Source organism: Sparus aurata, chromosome 2 (assembly GCF_900880675.1).
Source record: "Sparus aurata chromosome 2, fSpaAur1.1, whole genome shotgun sequence".
NCBI classification, from domain to species: domain Eukaryota; kingdom Metazoa; phylum Chordata; class Actinopteri; order Spariformes; family Sparidae; genus Sparus; species Sparus aurata.
Window position 1 is genome coordinate 8,126,780 of NC_044188.1, and position 22,643 is coordinate 8,149,422.

The window sequence follows — 22,643 nt, forward strand, 5'->3', positions numbered from 1 at the left end:
TCTGAAAGTTATTTCATCAACTGCCTGCACTTCATCTTGATCTTTTGTTAAGTATGCCTTCACGCAATGCTTCAATCGAACTCACAGCATTTGTTCTAGGTGGTTTTGAAACAACCCAAAGGCCTTTTGTAGTCGGTGTGTCTATATTGATTACATTTATTGTAGCTGTTCTAGCCAATATGGTTAACATTGTCGTCATTGTTTATGACAAGAAACTGCACAAACCCATGTTTCTTCTGATTTGCAACCTTGCTGTTGTTGACATACTGTGCATCACCAGTGTCAGTCCAACTATGATTGGGACACTACTTGCTGGTGTTAATACTATATCTTATGCGCCATGTGTAGTTGGAATGTTTATGATGCATGTGGGGGGCACGATGGAGATGTTTGCTTTAGCAGTTATGGCATTTGACCGTTTGATTGCTGTCAGCTGTCCTTTTCAGTACAACAGTTATATAACAAATGTGCGCATCATTCTACTTGTATTAATGCTGTGGATCGCTGCCTGTTGTTTTATGGCTGTAATGCCTGCGACTGTGCTGCCTCTCCCTCACTGCCACACAAAGCTGATATACAGTTTCTGTGACTATGCTGCCGTACTGAGAACTACTTGTGCTGACCTTGGTTATCATTTCAATATAATAACTGTCATATCATTCTTTCTCTTATTTTTCACTTTCTCTCTTATTGCTCTGTCGTACTTTTTTATCATATATTTTGTGAAAATATCCTCATCAGAAGAAAAAAGGAAAATGGGCAGCACTTGTTTAAGTCACTTGATCGTGGTAGTGTGTTTTTACCTTCCAATCTTTATGCGCATTGTCTTGAGCAGAATGGGTGTGCCATTAACTGTTGAGCAACTCCATGGTTTAACAATCTTTTCCCACCTCGGCCCACCTTCAGTGAATCCTTTCGTCTACAGTTTAAGGACAAAAGAAATTAGACAAAGGGTTTGGAATATTTTCAAAAGAATTAACACATCTTAGTATGATGTCATTAACTCTGAATTTACATTCTTTAAAATGTTGCCTCCTTTTGTGCTATTTATGCTATTTGTTCACATTCATGGTACATTTGTACAAACAACTGTTTAATTTCTTCTACCTCAGTTTTTGTGTAAATTTACATTTTCTTTGTCCAGTTAGCATTTTTCCGTGTCACCATGGGCGTCCTCCAGGTAATGGAATGATTCAAAGACTTACTTACAGTCAATTGGAAATGCTCATTTGATCATTAATATGAATGGAGTGGAATGTAGCTGTGTTACCCCTTTGACAGTCTATCTCCTATCCAGGATATACTGGACCACTTTCTCAAAGCATGCTGGCAGGGCCGTTTCTGTCTTTTTAGGGGCCCTGTGCAAGATGCTGTTCGGGGGCCCCTATTTTGTCAAACTACGATGGAAAGATTCCTAACCCTTTTAGGGGATCCACAAAGATGCAACAATCAATTACATTTTAAGAGGAAAACAGGCCAGAGTCGTGAAAACTTCTCTCAAATTAAAATCAAACAGCTTAAGTTGACCCACCCAAGCAAGTTGAACTGACAGAAAAGGATAGTTCAAGGTAAACAATGGGGATCCTCTATAGGTCAATAAATTAAACTGATGCAGTGTTCTTAAACATCCTGGTCCGGTGGTGCTGAAGGCGGCCGTGCTGCTTTCTGGTCCAAAATATTTCAGAACTGCTCCTGCAAAGACAAAACTCCTCAGGTTACCAAGCAAAACAGATCCTAAGCAAAATTTCATACTATATAATTTATGTTATATTATGTTATGTTACACTAATGCAGAAATTCATAATCTGTTTTTATATTAAACATTGCAATATAGAGTACAGTGTCCCTTTAGAACATGCATTTTTAAACAAAGATAATGACTGATGGGCATCATGTGATATTGAAGATTTATCAATATTGAAGATTTTTGTGTATATTTCACAGGGCAGGTCTTAATCTATATTCTGTGGCCAGAACTAATGGTTATTTATAGTATAGTTTACCTTAAATTTACTTTAGTTTGTGTTATTATGATTCTTTCGAATAAAATAAAGTAATCCCTCAAAAACATAACTAAACTGTAGGAATGTAGGCAAATTTGTTCAACTTATATTGTCCCAATAAATATTCTAATAAATCTGTCCTGACTATGTGACCAGTATTGACCTTTGAATATGAATGTGCTATCTTAAGTTACTAGGACAAACAGAACATTAAGGGATCCAAGATAAACACAAGATTAGGAAATAGGAATGATATCATACTGAATCAGGGGTCGCCACCAAGGATTTTGGGCCCTGTGAAAAGAAATCCAATTGGGCCCTTGTATAGGCCGGCAAAAAAATGTGATGCTGAAAGCTGAATTTGAACTATATAATATATACACATGCACTATTCTTTTTATTTATTAGAACTGTTTTTAATACATGAAAATCATTCTGAAATAAATATGGATTATAGGCTATTTTAATTGACAGACAGCTGCTGCTGCTGCAGATGGTGATGCACTTGACGTATCTGTTCGGATGAAGTATCATGCTTAATTTAAGTATTTATCATTTCCAAGGTATAAGACAAAGCTAAAAATAATACCATCTTGTTTTCTAACCCAGTGGTTCTCAAAGTGGGGTGGGATTCCATAAGTAACACAATTAAACTGCAGCCTAATGGTAGTTCTATCTATCTAACATAATTTAACCCTTTAAATGTGAAAAAACAGAACGACATGTTTATTGTCATTATACTCTGCCTCATTGTTCACCATGTTGTTAAAGTTGGAATTATTCTCCACCTCAGTTCTTGGCTTTCTTGGTCTACTTTTAACCCTCTGAAAATGATGGTGGATCATCTGGCATGAAAATTACCGTCTTCTGAAGGCCGTCACAAGCTCAGTTTTTAAGAATTTTTTAAAGTCATACACATCATAGAAATCTTGTAATTGAAATTAATCCACTGATACCAAACACGTCATGATAGCTTACTGGGAAAAAGGAGCTAAATATCGCTAACTGTTTTAACTTCAAGTTCCGCGACCTCAATGTGAATTGATTACTTGTAATAATAACTTTCAGTCACCACTTAATGAGGGATGGGATGAGGATGAGGAACCTGCTGCTGCTGGAACTGAGCTAGATTCATGGCAGTCTGACTGCATTCAATCTTTACAACTGCTGACATTAGCTTTAACTGTTCTTAAACTGTGTACGCTGTGAACTGTGTTCACCTTAATTTTGTAAGAAATGTTTGAGGAGTTGTCTTCTCTCCCCTTGCTTTCTTTCCCTTTCTGCCTTTTCCTTTCGTTTAAAACTCCCTGATTTTGCTTTCTTGGAGAAAGACATGCCTTGATGAGCAGCAGCCATTCCGCTGTTAAGCTGTTTGGAGACACATCCTCGTGCTAGGGGTGGGTGGATCGATCCAAATATTGATTGTATAGCTACCAAGGTGAGTACTGGTATCGGATTGATACTCGTGCAATGAGATCGATATTTTTGTTGTAGTTTTTCTTCTATAAGTTCAGCATATCACTTGTATTTCTTCAGAGAGTCAGTGTGATCACAGCATCTCTCTCAGTCCTTATACGCAGTGCTCCTCTCCACCTCTCTCACTCCGCTCACTCAGGTTCACTCTGAAGTATGAATATGGCAGAATATAATAACCCTATTGTTTATCTGTTGAAGAAACATTAGTATTCCTATTTAGGCTACATGCAGATAGGTTATAGATTTAATTATGTTAAATATTATTTTCTTATTTGGCTAAAATCTTTGTCCTGTGTTTTATTATTATCATAATCATGGTCAGCTAATTAAAGGAAAAAGTGCAAAATCATTCAATGATCAGGAATTTTCGAGTAAAAAGTACCAGTATTGGTATGGTAATACTGGCCCTGTAATTACTTGGTATTGAAACAATACCAAAATTTGCAGTATCGCCCACCCCTACCTCCCGCACCTGCAGCTGCGGGGATGGACTGAACCATTATGGATTGTAAGGGGTCAGAGGGGGCCTCAGACAGCCTCCACTATTTTTATTTTATACTGAGTAAAGTCCCTCATCCGATTTATGCTGCCAGTTTTAGTTCAGTTATGACACTAATTACTTAGTAATAAAAAAATAAAAAATAAATAAAAACAACATATTTATTTCAGGCCTTTCGAGGACCCCCTCCCCCATTGGTGCCCTGGGTAATCAGTCCCACCTTTTCCCCCAGTTCGACGCCCCTGTACGGAATTAGCACACACACGTAGCCATATAGGGAGACCACATCTCTGCATCTCTGCAATGTCTCCGTGACATTTTGGTGCTTTTCCAGAATATCACTGCGCAACTGTTAAAACAGATTAACAGAATCTGAGGTATAAAATGCTTGGTCAGTCCCGAAATAAACAAACCCACTATCTGCAGTCCTTGTCTCCGTGTGATTCTTCTGAGAGTTTTTTCTACAACACTAACTCACACTACACACTGCAACTAAAAAAAACAGAGTTAAGTTTAAATTACTAACTCAACCGAAAGACGAAGGAATGTAGGCCTCCCGGATATACAAAATTATTATTATGCAACACAAATTGTACCAATAATGAAGTGGATGATAGGCGACACATAGATAAAGTGGATGAACATAGAGAATGAGTTAGCAACAGGTTCAACTGGAACATTGCCTTTTTAAGGAAAGAGAGAAAAAAACCAGCTACATCTATTCTGTATAGGAAATACGGTAAGGAATTGGAGACAACTTTGCAAAAAACTTCTAATACATAGTGAGAATGTATAGCTCAGAGAAATGATGCTTGACCCCGACTTCATACCAACTGGAAGTGATAATGTTTTACAATGTTGGGCTGGTAAGGGATTATTTTCGTTTTCACTATTTCTTACTGAGAATATAACAAACACATATGAAGCCATGGCTTCTAGATACGGCCTATAGCAAAAACATTTTTTTTTAAATATCTACAGGTAAGGAGTTACATTAAGAATAATCCAGAAGAAGAAAAAAATGTAAATGAAGAATTACAACATTCGGTAGAATACAGAAATAAAAGTAGGATGAAACTTTCATGTTTTTACAAAATATTGCAAAAATTAACAACTGTAGAAAGTGAAATAAAAGAAAAATAGGAAAATTAGTTATCCATAAACATCTCAGGGGAGGCCTGGAGAGACTCTTTAAAAGAACAATTTTGAAAGCACACAGTCGAAACATTAGCAAGAGTTTGCTTGGAAAATAAGTCAGAGATTTTTCATTACTCCACATAGCACTGGAACTGGTTGTTGGAGAGGATGTGGGGAAAGTAAAGCAAATCATACACATGTATGTTTTACATGTCTGGTAATAAAGTCTTTCTGGGAAGAGGTAGACAAAGCCATTAAAGAGATTCTTGACATGGAAGAATCCCTGATATTCGAAAATTTGTATCAACATGCACCATGAGACAAAATTAAAGGAGCGAAATGTCTTTAATATGTTGCACCTAAACGCACTGAAACAGCTGACAAGGATATGGAAACAACCCCAAATGCCAGAATTGCATCTGTGGTATGAAACAATAGAACAAGCATTTGAAATGGAGAGGCTTAAAATCTTTACTAATGGCAGCTTGGAGAGGTGGAATAGAGTATATTTGGGTTTTTGTATAATTTTCTTTCAATGTATGTGTTGTCCTTTGTTGTTAAATGCTTTTTTTAAATAAACACTAACTCAGTACAGTACAGTTTTCAACAATCCACTCAAAGTAATATTCTCCTGCCACAATAGTCCATGATAATCCACAGTAGGCCTAATATGTATTAGTGTTGTTTAGCACAGTGTTGTTTAGAGTTTGCTAACTACTACCGTGTCACCATGGGCGTCCTCCAGGTAATGGAATAGCTCAAAAACTTAGTTAAAGTCAACTGGAAATGCTAATTTGATCATTTATATGAATGAAGTGGAATGTAGCTGTGGGTTAGGGTTAGGATTAGACATGCTGGGACAGGTTCTGATCAGGGCTACAAGATAAGAAACTTCTGCAACTTGGAAAAAAATATTAATGATGCAACATGACATGTTACATGACCAACAAGCACAAGCTTTGATGACCATGCCTGGAGCAAAGATGCATCAGTGGCCGCAGTGCTTCTGGTATGCCCTCCCTGCCTTCATCTTCCTGTGAATGATCTGGTTCTCTGCAACTGCATCTTTTGAGGACACCCTGGGAGAGGTTTGCTGGACAACAGATCAGCTCTCTGTCTGTAACAAACCTAACTTGGACTGTCATTTACTGATGTAAGCCCTCTGCACAAGCTGCTTTTGAATCTGTTTATACATGTATCTTCAATTTAAATTTAATTGATTTCATCCAAAGTAGTACTCATACTAGCACTGTTTGTACATTTTAATCACCTTCAATAAGCAGTACCTGCACTGTTATTCACCGTACATCTCAATTATCTCCCTTTGCACATTACAGAGACAGCTCAGATCCTAGTGGCTCAACGATCATTTCAATTCTGTGTTTTTCTTCCTATATTCTTGTTTTTTATTTTCATTAATTATTGTGTGTCTTACTGTTTTTGTACTGCACATACTATATAAGATTCTTAATGCCTAAATTTACCTTTGGATCAATAAAGCGTCTGTCTATCTGTCTGTCTATCATCAGCTGATCTCAGTATCTGTTGTGATTGGACGATGGGTCCGCCCAATGAAAAGTTTCTGTCCTAGTAAACCTTAAAACCAGAAATCCAGACCAGCTGCCTGGTAAACTGTTGTTAGTTATTGTGAAAGCAGTTTGATAGAGCTAAGGAATTTTTGTAAAGGGTTGGTAATGATTTACAATATGTTGAAATATCTTGTTTTGAAAAGAGTTTTTTAATCAATTGCATTTTGCTCAACTTGATCTTTTGTATGTATGCAAGAAATGTATGTTTTGTAAGTATGCCTTCACTCAACGCTTCAATCGAACTCACAGCATTTGTTCTAGGAGGTTTTGAAACAACCCAAAGGAAATTTGTAGTTGGTGTGACTATATTGATTACATTTATTGTAGCTGTTCTAGCCAATATGGTAAACATTGTCGTTATTGTTTATGACAAGAAACTGCACAAACCCATGTTTCTTCTGATTTGCAACCTTGCTGTTGTTGACATACTGTGCATCACCAGTATCAGTCCAACTACAATTGGGACTCTACTTGCTGGTGTTAATACTATATCCTATGCACCATGTATAATTGCAATGTTCACTCACCATGTGGGAGGCACGATGGAGATGTTTGCTTTAGCAGTTATGGCATTTGACCGTTTGATTGCTGTCAGCTGTCCTTTTCAGTACAACAGTTATTTAACAAATGTGCGCATCATTCTACTTGTATTTATGCTGTGGATCGCTGCCTGTTGTTTTGTGGCTGTTATGCCTGCGACTGTGCTGCCTCTCTCTCACTGCCACACAAAGCTGATATATAGTTTCTGTGACTATGCTGCTGTACTGAGAACTACTTGTGCTGACCTTGGTTATTATTTCAATGTAATAACTGTCATATCATTCTTTCTCTTATTTTTCACTTTCTCTCTTATTGCTCTGTCGTACTTTGTTATTGTATATTTTGTGAAATTATCCTCATCAGAAGAAAAAAGAAAGATGGGCAGCACTTGTTTGAGTCACTTGATCGTGGTAGTGTGTTTTTACCTTCCAATCTTTATACGCATTGTCTTAAGCAGAATGGGTGTGCCATTAACTGTTGAGCAACTCCATGGCTTGTCAGTCTGGTCCTACGTCGGCCCACCTTCAGTGAATCCTTTCGTCTACAGTTTAAGGACAAAAGAAATTAGACAAAGGGTTTGGAATATTTTTAAAAGAGTTGACATATCTTAGTATGTTGTTGTGAACTGTGAATTTACGTTCTTTAAAATGTTGCCTCCTTTTGTGCTCTTTATATTATTTTGTTAAAATTCATCCATACATTTGTACAAAGAACTGTTTGTTCAATTTCACATCATTAAACTGTATGCCAATTATGTCTGTGATATATCATTTTTGCAGACAGAATCTTCATCCGCACATCAGATGTCGTAAAAATCTCTACTTATCAGAGTTGCAATGATGAGTTGATTAAAATATCATTATATAATAATACATATATATTTATCATCATTCATTATTTATAATTAATCAATATTCTATATGTCATTATGATTAGATAATTTGATTGTTTTCTTTACCATAAAATGTATATTATTTTGGTTTTGGATTGAAGCTCAAGGCATTTGAAGAGTCCACCTTGGACTGGGCAGGTATAACTTGCATTTTCATTAATTTAAATCATTTATTTTAATAATGATCCAGAGACAGTATTATTGCTAATAAAACATTGAATAATGATAAAAAATAATTGTTAGTTAAAGCCCTTCAACATAAGCAAATTGCATATTGGTTGAACACTGAAATTGATCACACACCAACAGTTTACAATTTGCCAGTTATTGATTATTTTTAGTATTTCTTCTAGCTCAGTTTTTTGTGTAAATTTACATATTCTTTGTCGAGTTTGCTAACGTTTCCCGTGTCACCATGGGCGTCCTCCAGGTAATGGAATAGCTCAAAGATTTAGTTAAGGTCAACTGGAAATGCTAATTTGATCATTTATATGAATGAAGTGGAATGTAGCTGTGGGTTAGGGTTAGGATTAGGTATGCTGGGACAGGTTCTGATCAGGGCTACAAAATTAGAAACTTCTGCAACTTAGAGAAAGATATCAGTGATGCATAATGAATTCCTGTTTACATGACCAACAAGCACAAGCTTTGATGGAGAACTTTTATGACCATACCTTCATGTTTAAATATAAAGTTAAACACTTTTCAAGGCTATAATATCAGCTTTAGACAATGTCCCCTGAAACGAAGATGCGCAGTGCCTCTGGTATGCCTTCCCTGCCTTCACCTTCCTGCACCCATCCTACAGAGAATCCAGGTAGAAGAGGCCTCATCCTGGGGGAAGGATGAGTGGTGAATGATCTGGTTCTCTGCAACTGCATCTTTTTAGGACACCCCTGGGAGAGGTCTGCTGGACAACAGATCAGCTCTTTGTCTTTAACAACCTAACTTGGACTGTCATTTACTGATGCTAGCCCTCTGCACAAGCTGCTTTTGAATCTGTTTATACATATATTTGAATTTAATTGATCTCATCCAAAGTGGTACTCATTCCAGCACCGTTTTTACATTTTAATCACCTTCATTAAGCAGTACCTGCACTGTTATTCACCTTGAATCTCAACTATCTTCCTTTGCACATTTACAATAACAGCTCAGGTGGCTCAACAATAATTTCACTTCTGTGTTTTTCTTCCTATATTCTTGGTTTTATTTTAATTTATTATTGGGTGTGTTGCTGTTTTTGTACTGTATGTGCTATATAAGATTCTTAATGCCTAAATTTACCTTTGGATCAATAAAGCGTCCGTCTATCTGTCTATCATCAGCTGATCTTAATATCTGATGTGATTGGATGATGGGTCTGCCCAATGAAAAGTTTCTGTCCTAGTAAACCTTAAAACCAGATATCCAGACCAGCTGCCTGGTAAACTGTTGTTAGTTGTTGTTTGATAGAGCTGAAGAATTTTTGTAAAGGGTTGGTAATGATTTACAATATGTTGAAAGATCTTGCTTTGAAAAGAGTTTTTTAATCAATTGCATTTTGCTCAACTTGATCTTTTGTTAACTATGCCTTCACTCAATGATTCAATCGAACTCACAGCATTTGTTCTAGGTGGTTTTGAAACAACCCAAAGGCCTTTTGTAGTCGGTGTGTCTATATTGATTACTTTTATTGTAGCTGTTCTAGCCAATATGGTAAACATTGTGGTCATTGTTTATGACAAGAAACTGCACAAACCTATGTTTCTTCTGATTTGCAATCTTGCTATTGCTGACATGCTGTGCATCACCAGTGTCAGTCCCACAATGATTGGGACTCTACTTGCTGGTGTTAATACTATATCCTACGCGCCATGTCTAGTTGGAATGTATATTATGCATCTGGTGGCCACGATGGAGATGTTTGCTTTAGCAGTTATGGCATTTGACCGTTTGATTGCTGTCAGCTGTCCTTTTCAGTACAACAGTTATTTAACAAATGTGCGCATCATTCTACTTGTACTAATGCTGTGGATCGCTGCCTGTTGTTTTGTGGCTGTAATGCCTGCGACTGTGCTGCCTCTCTCTCACTGCCACACAAAGCTGATATACAGTTTCTGCGACTACGCTGCTGTACTGAGAACTACTTGTGCTGACCTTGGTTATTATTTTAATATAATAACTGTCATATTCTTTCTCTTATTTTTCACTTTCTCTCTTATTGCTCTATCGTACTTTTTCATTGCATATTTTGTAAAATTATCCACACCACAAGAAAAAAGAAAGATGGGCAGCACTTGTTTGAGTCACTTGATCGTGGTAGTGTGTTTTTTCCTTCCAATCTTTATGCGCATTGTCTTAAGCAGAATGGGTGTGCCATTAACCATTGAGCAACTCCATGGCTTAACAATCTGGTCCTACGTCGGCCCACCTTCAGTGAATCCTTTTGTCTACAGTTTAAGGACAAAAGAAATTAGACAAAGCTTTTGGAATATTCTCAAAAGAGATCGCATATCTTAGTGTCTTGTTTTTAACTGTGAATTTACATTCTTTAAAATGTTACCTGCCCTTTATGGTATCATGCTAAAATTCATCCATACATTTATACAAACAACTGTTTGTTTAATTTTATGTCAATAAACTGTGAGTCAATGATGTCAATGATATATCATTATTGCAGACAGAATATTCATCCGCACATCAGATGCATACAAAAAATCTCAACATATTAGAGCTGCAATGATGAGTTGATTCAAATTGATAATGATTAGTCATCATCATTCATAATTAATCAATATTCTAAATGTCATCCTTAATAGAAGAGATAGTTTCATCCTTTTTTTGCCATGAAATTAATATTTTCAGGTTTTGGATTGAAGCTCAAGGCATTTGAAGAAGTCCACCTTGGACTGGAAAGGTATAACTTGCATTTTCATGATTTTAAATCATTTACTGTAATGACAATCCAGAGTCAGTATTATTGCTAATAAATATGAAATAATAGAATAATTGTTGGTTAAAGGCATTCATCATAAGCAAATTTATCACACACCAACTGTTTTTAACTTGCCAGTTAATAATCATCTTTTGTATTTCTTCTACCTCAACTTGTGTAGATGTAAATACAGTTTCTTTGATATTCTGTTAATCAATTATATTGAAATTTGACTTTGTATTTTTTTATTGTATTTGTACTTGAATGTACCCACTGCTAGGGTAATCTAATTTCCCCTTTTGGATTAATAAAGTTATCTATATAAATTCTGTAACTTTTTCAATGCAAATGGATTTGCATTTTTATAGTGATTTCCAGTTTACAGACTGCTCAAACCACTTTACAACACTTGTCACATTCACTCATTCACACACTAACTGCTTATCATTAGATAGGAAATTGAACCAGCAACCTCTTGATTACTAGAGAACCTGCTCTACCCCCTGAGCTACAGCCATGACATTTTATATATACTTCTTTTTTAATGTTTTCTGTTTGCACAGTTGATGGAGTTGTGGCAATTCGATTTTCCTACTGTTGCACATGTGTAATTATGCATGTGACAAATACATTCCTCCCTCTGGAGTCTTAAATCTTTTGAATTATCTCTAGCTTTTTGTTCTCCAATCAAGAACAAGAATTGAATTTATTAGTTTATCAGAAAAATTTTAAATGGGCAAATCTGAATACACACGGACACACAGGAAAATGTACAGCAAATCACAAGTGTCAGTGCTGCCACCTGTTGGTGAAAAGAGAAATCTCGTTTAATCATTTCTGAACACATTGCCTCAACTTACTTACACTTTTAATAATAGTAGTAATAACGATAATGATTATGATATATCAAAAGCACATCTGTTTTATTTCAGAATAATACAGATATTTTCCTGACTTACATAATACCCAATATTATAATACCACAGTGCATGATGTGCTGGTCTTAAGTTTAAAACTGAAACAGTCGTATAGTTTGAATACTATTCTAATTTTAATGACACCATTCTTTTGCTGTAAGTATAGCATGATGTATATAATGTGTTGATTTGTGCTAACAGGCCATGTTCCAAAAATGTTAATCTTTTATGTGATAAAAATGCATCATTGAAAAATTACTGCCAGTTAAAACAAAAGGAAAAAAAAATGCAAAATGCAATAAATACTGCAGAATACAAACATATCACCAAATATTACAAGTACCACTGTGATTTGTCCCGTGTGTTTGGTGTTTTATGTAAAAGCAAACTGAGATAACAGTTGTAGCGGACCCAGCTCATTTTTGGTTCAAACAAACTGATTCCTCCTCACTTATCAGCTATAAAACTATCATTAACAATGCGATCCCGACCGGAGAGTTTGCTCACTTCCAAGGAAGGACAGCTTTTAACATCTCAAACTAATATACAATAGGGTCCTGGTGGAGTTATCAGGCCAAAAGGACAAATGACACCCTCAGGATGGAGATGGGATCTGTTTTACAGTTGGACAGAATCAGACGCCTTGAATTAGTATAGGCTGTGTGTTTAATGGCTGTAAACACCAACATCAAATGGACTGGAAGTAGTGTGAATTTCTGTCTGCAACAACCCTGACACAAACACATGGGACTTCGCTTTTCTGGGTGGCCAGGCAGATAACCACCAGGACCACAAATCTGCCTGAATACCAAGCTGACTGAAGATTAAATGCTTCTACTTTTACAGCATCCTTTAGAATTAGTATGAAGTGACTGTTTTATTCATTCATCGTCACGCTCATCACATTCACTCAAAATTCTTGGTCACATACACTTTCCAAGTCTGAGTTATTCATTTAAGGTTTTTATCGCATTTCTAATTACTGACCATCTGTGGATAATTGTGTCAATACAGTACATCAATACATGTATAAACTGAGTGACCAACCTTTCTTATAACCATTATGAAAGGAGATGTCGTAGAATTATGATTTATTCAACAATATATTTAGGAATTATTTACTCTTTGTTTAACAGTTAGGTGAATGAATGTGACGTTCTTCACAATATTTTTTATTTTTTTTTTTATTTATTTATGTTGTTTGTTTCGGACATGTCAATTCATAAGCATCACATTTCATCATTGTTCAAATAATACAACACACATGGCCGAAAGGGAAAAGCGGGAGAAGCCAAAGCTTATCAAGTCCCGCCCCCATTACCCATTAATATTCTGCCTAAGAGAGGAATTCACTCATGTACATGTTTTGTTTCTTTGTTTCTTTCTCTTTTTTCTGTACTCTTGTTCACATATTGGTTGTTTTTGATATTTTTAATGGCTGAAGGTGAACAAAAATCAGGTAATGCTGCCTGCAAACAAGTTTATGAATCAAGTTAATTGTGTTGCATTATGGCATGCAGTGTATACAATAGCCCCTCAGCAGCAGCAGCTTTTACTAGACAAGCTTGGTGCTGGCTTTGACAGTGAAGAAGAACCAGTACAAAGCTCCAGACATGGAGCCCATATCTTTAGAGTGGGCAGGTAGGATTGCTCAACAATGTTGATCTTATCAAGAGTTCAGTCTAGACCTGCTCTGTATGAAAAATGTTCACTGAGAAAGACATTGTCTTGCTCAATTATACTGTAACCTCAATGTCAGAGACCAGTGCACTGCTCAGGCATTTATGTTACAGTCTTACTCAGGGAAAAAGGATGAGAGTGCGATAAAAGGCCTCAAACCTGGACATATCAGTTGGCATCTCTGCGCTTGCAGTTCCCTCGTCTCAAAGTCAATGTGGTTTTTTAATGTGTTTTTGGTCAAATGAATGCTCGAAGAGAGACCTGTGGTTACCACAGGCTTAAGATATTATAAAATACATCACTAAATATCCCACCATTGAATTATAAAGTGCTTACTTGTCTTAAAAAACAGGGGTTACCAACAGCTGGTTAAATGAGACAACAGAAGTTGTCATGGACATTAAATGTCATCACGCCAAACATGGAGACTAACCTACCCTGTAGTCCATCTTTACAGGCCGACTTTAGTTACAAACTATTCTAATTGTTTATTCACATTGTTTTCCATGTACAAAGCTAAACTTACTTAGTAGTCCTCTCAGCCATCATACCAATGTAGCGTTGTCTAAGGTAAATCAGACCTTTAAACAGTGACGAATAAAAGTACTCACAATGAAGTGAAAATGCTCTAAATTTGATTGAAATAATAAAAGTGAAATTGCCTACAGTGGTCCAATACAGCTCAAAAGATAAAGGACTAACAATCTCATTAACTGTAAACAAATAACAATAAACTGTTGACAAAACTTTATCATCTCATAGTCTATATTACTGTCCAATTGTAATTAAGGCTGAAATGATAATAAAAAGCACAACAGAAAAATGAAGTAGAGTACTGTATTTATTGTGATTTAACTGGTGATTTGCAGTCTTTAACTACTAGTTTGTTTACATTAAAAAATACAACATAGTCTCTTTGTATTCTCTCTAACTTTCCCAAGTTCACCTTTCCATCACTGCTGGAAATGTTACAAAACAGCACAGTAGCTGTTTACTGCACTGTGTCACCAAACCCTCTGAGGTTCATTACCAGAGCAAAGTTCTGAGGAGAATTCACTCTGGAGGGCTGAGAGTGACACATCTTTCCTGTCAACACGTCGCAAACAAATAAGTCATTAACCTAATGAGCAAAGTTAAAGAAAGAAACAGTATCCAAGCGTCGGTAACCACGACACAATGGATTGTTTTGCCTTGCTTAGTAACAAAGTTCAGTGGGAGAAGAGATCCTCTGTTGGCTGACGACATGCTCGCAGACCACTTACCAGTTGCAGGTAAACATTACTAGATGTGAATCGGGACAATTAAATAACTTTTTGTTTTATTTCTGAGAAAATGTCTTACACAAGCTGCATATCCATCTACAGAAAAACTTGAAATACATAATGTATTCAAATTTAGAGCAAAACAATCAAAGGTCTGGTAGAAACTCAAACAAGTCCAGTTGCCTACGATATATAGCACTTAGAAATACAAACAAAACAAGAAGAAAGTGCAAACTTAACGTAATGTATAGTGTCGCCAATAAAAGTATTTTGTAAAAGAGCATCTTCAAACGCAATTCTTGTTTTAAATCCATTAAATTCAATTTTTTCTACATATCATAAGCTGCCCCTTGCACACTTTTGTGCTTTGTAATACACTCAGATTTTGCACCTCCAACCTCTAACCTGACCTGACCACAGAAATGTCTTGGCCTGGGTGCCCTGGTGCCTCACCTCAAAGAGCATGTGACCCATGTATGGAGGTCTGAGTCCCCAGCAGTGGCCAGGGTTCAATTTCAAACTGTGGCTATTGCTGCATGTCACCCCCTCTCTCTTTTCCCCATACATTCCACTCACACTTAAAGTTGTTATATCCATATAAAAACTTATAGCCAGAAAACAATGCCGAAAAAAAGAGATGGTTCCGCCCTAAAATGGTCTGGTGCATCGGCCCTCTGCAAATCTGCTTTACTCATGTAAACTCATGCGCATGCTCCCTCTTCCACACACGCATACGGTTGAAAAAGCATGTGTGGGGTTAATTTCTCGTTCTATATTAGAAAGAAATTAGCTCAGTTGGTATTCTGGCGTCCCATGTACAGAGGTTTTGTACTGCAGTGGCCGTGGGTTCAAGTCCAGGCCTGGGGCCCTTTGCTGATAATGTCAGCACCAGTCAGGCTATTTTCGAGGAACAGGTCAGAGTGGCTTGGCCAGATGTTCATTATGTTTGGTCCGAAGATAAGTGACAAATGACTTTGTTTTTGCCAAATAATGGATGAGTAGTTTGTCAAAGTTCCCGTGGGACTGTAGTAGGGAGGAAGTTAAAAGTAAAAGCCCCTTTAGGTTTTGATAGTATCTTGACATAGGGAAACCCATCTTATTGGTCAGTTGTGAGCCATATGTCTAAAAGTGAGAGGGAAAGTCCCATTGGTGTAAAACAATTAAGAAGGAGGGATAAGACAGCAAATCTAACTTTATAAGTGTACAAACAGATGAAACAGGTGAATTAAAAAAACATCATCAATCGGACAACACACACACACACACCGTATTTAGCAATCCTACTGCAATTACCCACAACATAAACAAATGCACGAACATCGGCATAAAACATTTTCATTTGTAGAAACGGGAAAATACAGAAAGAATAACAACACCCAAAAACGTATATAAAATTAATGCATGTGCAATTTACACAACAGAAATTCTCCAGTAGAAGGAGAACTGATTTTCAACCAAGAGAGCTGCCGGATCATGGACAAGAGATTAGGTTTTTTCTTGTATTTTCACACCCACAGGATGTCTTTGCAATTCTCAACATCATTCACTTTCTCATAGTGGTGGTGGTGGTGGTGGCTGCAGCTAGCTACCTCTTAGCCAGCAGTGTTAGCCTCTTGGCTGCCATATGCCTCTTTAGCCTGGCTGAGGGCAGCTTTCTGTTTAGACTGAAATAAAATAGTCAAAAGCTCTTGTCAGCTGCCTCTTTTTCTTGGGTTTTCTTTTCTGGCATACTAATTTATCTATGCAGTAGGTCTTGGCATAGCAAGAAAATTCCCTCCAACATTGGGTAGTAGTTAGTTTAGTCAGTTTTTTCAGGGCATGTGGACAGCCGCCTGCAGCACACTTCATGTTGCATACCATAAAAATGACTCATACCATTTTCAGGAGAAGGGGTTTTAATTGTCAAATGAAAGGCAGAATAAAATTAGGTTAACATTGCTTATATAAGGATGAACATGATTGTTGCTGGCCCCTTATTCCCCAGACCAGCCCTCGTTTAATCTTCTTATGAGACATCCTTTTTTTTTTTTTTACTTGTAAACTGTTGTCTCAGATAGCTGCAGTTAACCAGACCTTTAGCATGTCTGTGTTTAATTTGACATGTTTGTGATACATTTTAAAACGTTGAGGAGAAATACACAGTAAACAAGTTAGTAATGAAACTGTAAAAACACAGTAATTGCTTTGTTTTTTTTTTTTAATATAAAAAATGTTTTGTAGAATAATCAATTCATGTGACAGGTGTTCAGGCACATTTATTGATTGAGACTTACACAAATACATAGAAAAGTAGCTTATTATAAGTTACAAATACTTGCTCATGAAATGTAGCTAAATCAAATACAATTTCGTTTTCTCTGGTGTGAGAAATGCATTTAATCTAATTTGTATGTTGAGGATTCAAAAACTCTGAAACTGAGAATATCACATATTAGGCATGTATTCTGAATATGGATCTGACCTTAACCCCCTACATTAACAAGATAAACTCTGCTAATTTCCCAGATTAAAGTTGAAGTTAAATCAACTTCAACTGAAGTGGCCAAGCAGAGGAGGTTGGAGGTGGGAGCCCACAGCTTCAGGGGTGCATGCTGGGTGGTTTCTGTCTGTGGAAGTTGGTGAAAAGCCAGTTGAAATGCAACAAGGGGATCTGAACTCTCACAGTGATGCACTTTTCTTTCAGATGACAATAAGAGTGGACATTTAGCAAATGCGTTAATAAACGTGATAAACACATGTACAGTGTTGTAAGTGAATTTATAAGATCTCCAAAATGGCAAGAGTGGGAAAGACTCAAAACAGTACCATAACGTATGATACAGTACAAAACAGTGAACAGAGATGCACACCCCTCCTCTTCACATTGATATCAACAACAACATAGAGGAGGAGTATTCCCCTGTGTGTACCACTAACAGTACAGCCCATCCATTTCAGTTCTAGTTATTGTTCAGCCTCAATAATATCCAACATTCTTCTATTTACATTTTAGTTTTATTTTTTCTTCAATTTCATCTTTACAATGTAACCATTCGAGAGCACATGTTTTATTTTTATTGCTCTTTTCTTCTGTTGTATTTTAGTGTCAGTCTTTAAGCTGACCTTAGATCGCATTATATGATCATTATTTGATAACACATGTCTATCTAAGGGGGAAAACAACACCCAAAAACAGCTTCTTTTCTTTAGCTACTGGTCACAGACGCACAAACACAGTTCAGAATGAGACACGGACATGTTGCCTGATATACTTGTATTTAACTAGAGACTGTGATTAGGCTCATCATTGGAACATGGCAATAAAAATGTGTCACATTTAAGAATAAAATAAAATAATAAATTATATATTTGAAGTATTTCAAATACACAGATACAATCTCTTAATGTATTTTGTTACAAATTACAATTTCTTTTCATATTAAAAAATACTGAAATTACAACATATATAAATATAATTTTCAGTATTTTTTAATATGAAAAGAAATTTAGATAGATATATATATATATATATATATATATATATATATATATATATATATATATATATATATATATATATATATATATATATACATATATACACATATATACACACATACTGAAAATAATTAAATAAATATCTTAAATACATTTAATTGAAATTCTGACCATATCTGCTGACAACATAAATTGGAACCTCTTTTGCAATAAAAATATTAACATTAACATATTCATGAAGTCAGAGGATCTGCAATATCATAATTCCCCACAATGTGGAGACAAAGGTTAGTTTGTCAAGATAAGAGAAGAATGATTATGGTTGTATGCTGCAGAATTCAATTCAAATCAATGCATATTTTAAATACCATATCTAAAATTATTTTCTCCTTTGATAGTTTAAAGTCAAACAAAACATTTTGACTGTGGTTTCCAATTGCTCTAAACGTATTTGCGCACAGTGTCAAGTACAAATGCACAGGAAGGTGCACAGAGACAGAGACCCAGAACAATTGTAATATGGACATGGTACGCTCAGCAAAGTTTGCCATTGTCTACTTAAAAAAATTATGGCAACAAAGTGACACTTAATATAATTGAATAGATTTTAAGACCTTCAACTTTGATTAAAAACTATTGATTTGATTAAGTAAATTTAAACAAAACTATTAAATGCAAAATAATGAAATCATTGGTTGAAATATTTTGGATTTACTAATAATATGGCAAATGTTGAGTAAATCCAAATCAATTTTACAGGTCAAACTGATTAATATTCACTAGATATCTGAAAAAAAAGTAATTTAGATATACTAAATATCTGGGAAAAAGTTATTTAGATTTACTAAATTTCTGTGAAAAAGTTATTTAGATTTACTATTTAATAAGGTGGAATTAATTTACATTTACCAATTATCTGTATGATACTAATCTATATTTACTAATTGTATGGGTGAAATTGATGCCATTTTTCTAAATATCAGGATAAAAGTGATTTGGATTCCATAAATAAAATAAGTTACATCAACTCATAACTTGGAACAATGATACTTAATTCAACACATTTAAACTGCAATTGTTATTTATCTTTTCATAAATTGTTCAATTCAACTTATAATTGGTATCACATGACTTAAAATCTATTTAATGTTAGTGATTGTCACTTTGTTGCCATAATTGATTTATGTTGAATCTATTTAATATCGTGCCTTCATGTTGCAATAATTTACTGAAGGTCAGTTAACACAATTACCATATAGGAGAACAGCAGGTAAACATTTATTTGTGCAACTTTGTTTACACATACATTTTCAACATTTTTCAAACAGATTTTTTTTGTTTGAAATGCACAAATACAAAGAATTAGAGAGGAAGGCTATAAGTAATCAGACATGAACATGTGTACAACAGGGATATGCCTGCTGGCAATCTGTCTATTATGCATTTTGATCAAGGCTTATTATGAAGTGAGAAGGAAAGATGAGAGAGATCTACAAATTCCTCCAAAGTGCCGAATTACCTATGAGCTCTGTCCATCACTTGTGAGCATTGAGGGCCAGACGACTTTTAGGTGTGATTCAAGGTTTGGTGTTTACATTATGGCCTTTATCCCAGACTTAAGTCAGCACAAGGATATTTTGATTTCTTTTAACTCTTTAAAATCATATTGGCCTCAACAATTTCAGTTTTCATATAAAAATTTTAAAGGTTTTTTTGCAGTCTGAAATCACTGCGTCAAGTAATTCATTTGGTAGTTCGTCTCCAAATAAAGTGGCACTCAAATCATTCATTTGGGCAAATTCAAATTCCTCTATCAAAACATACAACATATCCCTTGTGTACACAACAGAATCACAGCAGCAAGTCCCACAAATGAGTATGACACATTTTTCTGAACACACCTGAAGAGTAATTAACTGCAGCACTGAAACTCAGACAAAGCCTCGAAGTACACCATGTGACAGTGACTTAGTAATTCCTACAGAACACCCACAATCTGTGAAACATCAACAACTACATCAGATAAAAACAGATGTATATGTATATTTCCAAATGTTCTCCCAGAATGGCAGAAGCTTTGAGGCTTGCAAGCAGAGTGATAAAATATTTCTGGAGAAAAACAAAGGCATCAGTACAGCTTGAGCTCACAACTAACAGTGCCACAAAACACAGGTAAAGACCCAGCAGAATATTGTCCATCTCCATAATGGAGCTTTGAGGCGGTGTTGCAAAAACAACCAGAAGAATCATGAAAAACAAGAGGAGTGTCTGGTTTTGCTTCTGTGAAAGTGGACTGTGTCACTGGCATCCATATGTCCTAAGCTGGTGGCCATGTGTTTATAGTCCATCAAGAAGCTTTGTGTTTTCAAAACACAACTCTCACTGTCCTGGTTATAATGCAGCATTATCATTTACTCGTTACTTCTGGAATACCAAACTACAAAAACAGTTACTTGTGGCAGTTCTAAGTCCAAAATACATCACCTTCAAATGAGTATGAATAACATATTTTTTTCTGAACAAGAATTGAACACCTAACTACAGCACAGAATTACTGAGCACTCCAGTGTATTTAGGCTCTTAAGCCAGAAGCTTGCTCTTAAGGCTGTTCACTTTTGGGGAAAGCTTTGAACAATCCAGTTCGAGGAAGAGTTTCTGAAAGGCTTCAAAAGTGTACCTGAGCTCCTTGGGATAGGCAAGATTCACTGCATATGTCAAACCAATGAGCATGGCACAAGCCCTCGGAAAGTTACCCAGAGCAGTCAAGACCTTTGTTTCGTCTATCACAATTCCTTATGTCCTCTGTACCCTCTGACAGATTAGTCTGGATGCTGTAGATTTTCATCTCTTGTACAGCAAGGTCCTGTGCCACACTGTCTTCATCTGCATCCTAAGATAAAGAGAACATTTTGTATTTTAGACTGTGCAGCTAAAGGAGATGGTTCTAAATAGAGATTGAGAGATAAAGAGATATACATTTCAACTTACATCATCTCTCTATAAAAGCAAGAAATCTGTCTGTCTGTCTCTGTGTGTGTGTGTGTGTGTTCCTCAAATATCTCTGCGGATCAGGATCAGACTGACCTGAGACTTTCAACATGGCTGCTGCGTGGTTCAGTGGTGTGCAACTAAGCATTTGCTTGGACTGCAATGATAATGTGAATAAATTATTTCATAAATGCTTTACAAATTCTGCAAGCATTGTCCACCGGAGCCACCACACTCACGTGCGCACCAGAGCCAACCACTGCACACCGTGGCCACGTGCGCAACACAGCCAATCACTGCAGAGCTCAAGCCCACAACATACCTTAAAAAACAAGCAGATTTATACCTGCAGCGGCACAAGCTGGACCGGGATTTTGCCGGCGGTTCAGTTCCGTTCTGTGCATCTAAACTGACTGTTGTGGATTAATGAGATTAAACAAGTCCAAGTCTGTTCGGGTCTGAGGAGATCCAGAGACGCGCGGACAACAAAGTGGGATCGGAATCGGTGGATGTTCGTGTACACGACCCACTGCCCGAGTCGACGGAGCGGACGCACTGGCATGTCCAAAACTGGATTTAGGGTAAATAATGTCCAACACGCTTTTTCGCGAACATTGCCATTACATTTGCTTTATGTCTGGTGCAAGAAGAAACAGTAAAAATGTGCTTTTGTCACGAAAGTGTCCAAGCAGCAAGTTTGGTTGTTGAGGAACAGGAAGATGTGGGAGGGACATCGGCAGATGATTGACAGCAGCAGTGATGTGTTGGAGACGGCGACAGAGATAGCGAGTTTTGAGAGTTGAGAGATTTGTGACATATAGCGTGTTTGGAGTGTATAGTTAGTGTGTTATGTAGTATTTGGTGTGGTGTGTTTATTTATTTTTTTTTTTTAATTTAAATTTTTATAACATTTAACAACTAAAGAAAACACATACAAATCATAATTAAGAAAACAAAAGCAAAAACAAAACAAAAAAAACCAAAAAAGACAAAAAAAAACAAAACAAGATAAAACAAAAGCAAAAAAAAAAAAAAAAAAAAAAAAAAAAAAAACAACCAAAAAAAAAAAAAAACAAACAAACACAAAAAAACCAAAAAAAAAAACCAAAAAAAAACCAGTTTGGTTTAAATATGTGTGTATGTGTGCAAGCGCGCACATATGGCGCATGTGAAAGTATCGTGTACACATCATCTGTCTTATATCAGACTATTAAAGCACTTCATTACCTTGTCAATATAGCCAAAATATTCTCTATTCCACCTATC

General features: G+C 36.1%; 3 protein-coding genes across 3 annotated transcripts; all 3 read left to right on the forward strand.

The window, feature by feature from the left end:
• Positions 1–989, forward strand: LOC115571446 (olfactory receptor 13G1-like). The gene has a single exon (XM_030400877.1). It carries the CDS (start codon positions 54–56, stop codon positions 987–989), a length of 936 nt encoding a protein of 311 aa, XP_030256737.1. The 5' UTR covers positions 1–53.
• A 5,818-nt stretch (positions 990–6,807) lies between these two features.
• Positions 6,808–7,855, forward strand: LOC115571455 (olfactory receptor 13G1-like). The gene has a single exon (XM_030400885.1). The coding sequence runs from the start codon at positions 6,890–6,892 to the stop codon at positions 7,853–7,855; it is 966 nt and encodes a 321-aa protein (XP_030256745.1). The 5' UTR covers positions 6,808–6,889.
• A 1,850-nt stretch (positions 7,856–9,705) lies between these two features.
• Positions 9,706–10,638, forward strand: LOC115571463 (olfactory receptor 4D1-like). Its single transcript, XM_030400896.1, has one exon. The coding sequence runs from the start codon at positions 9,706–9,708 to the stop codon at positions 10,636–10,638; it is 933 nt and encodes a 310-aa protein (XP_030256756.1).
• The last annotated feature ends 12,005 nt before the right edge of the window (positions 10,639–22,643 follow it).

Excerpts from the sequence above, each read along its gene's own strand:
- LOC115571446 (XM_030400877.1), top strand. The coding sequence starts at position 54 with ATGCCTTCACGCAATGCTTCAATCGAACTCACAGCATTTGTTCTAGGT.
- LOC115571455 (XM_030400885.1), top strand. The coding sequence starts at position 6,890 with ATGTATGCAAGAAATGTATGTTTTGTAAGTATGCCTTCACTCAACGCT.
- LOC115571463 (XM_030400896.1), top strand. The coding sequence starts at position 9,706 with ATGCCTTCACTCAATGATTCAATCGAACTCACAGCATTTGTTCTAGGT.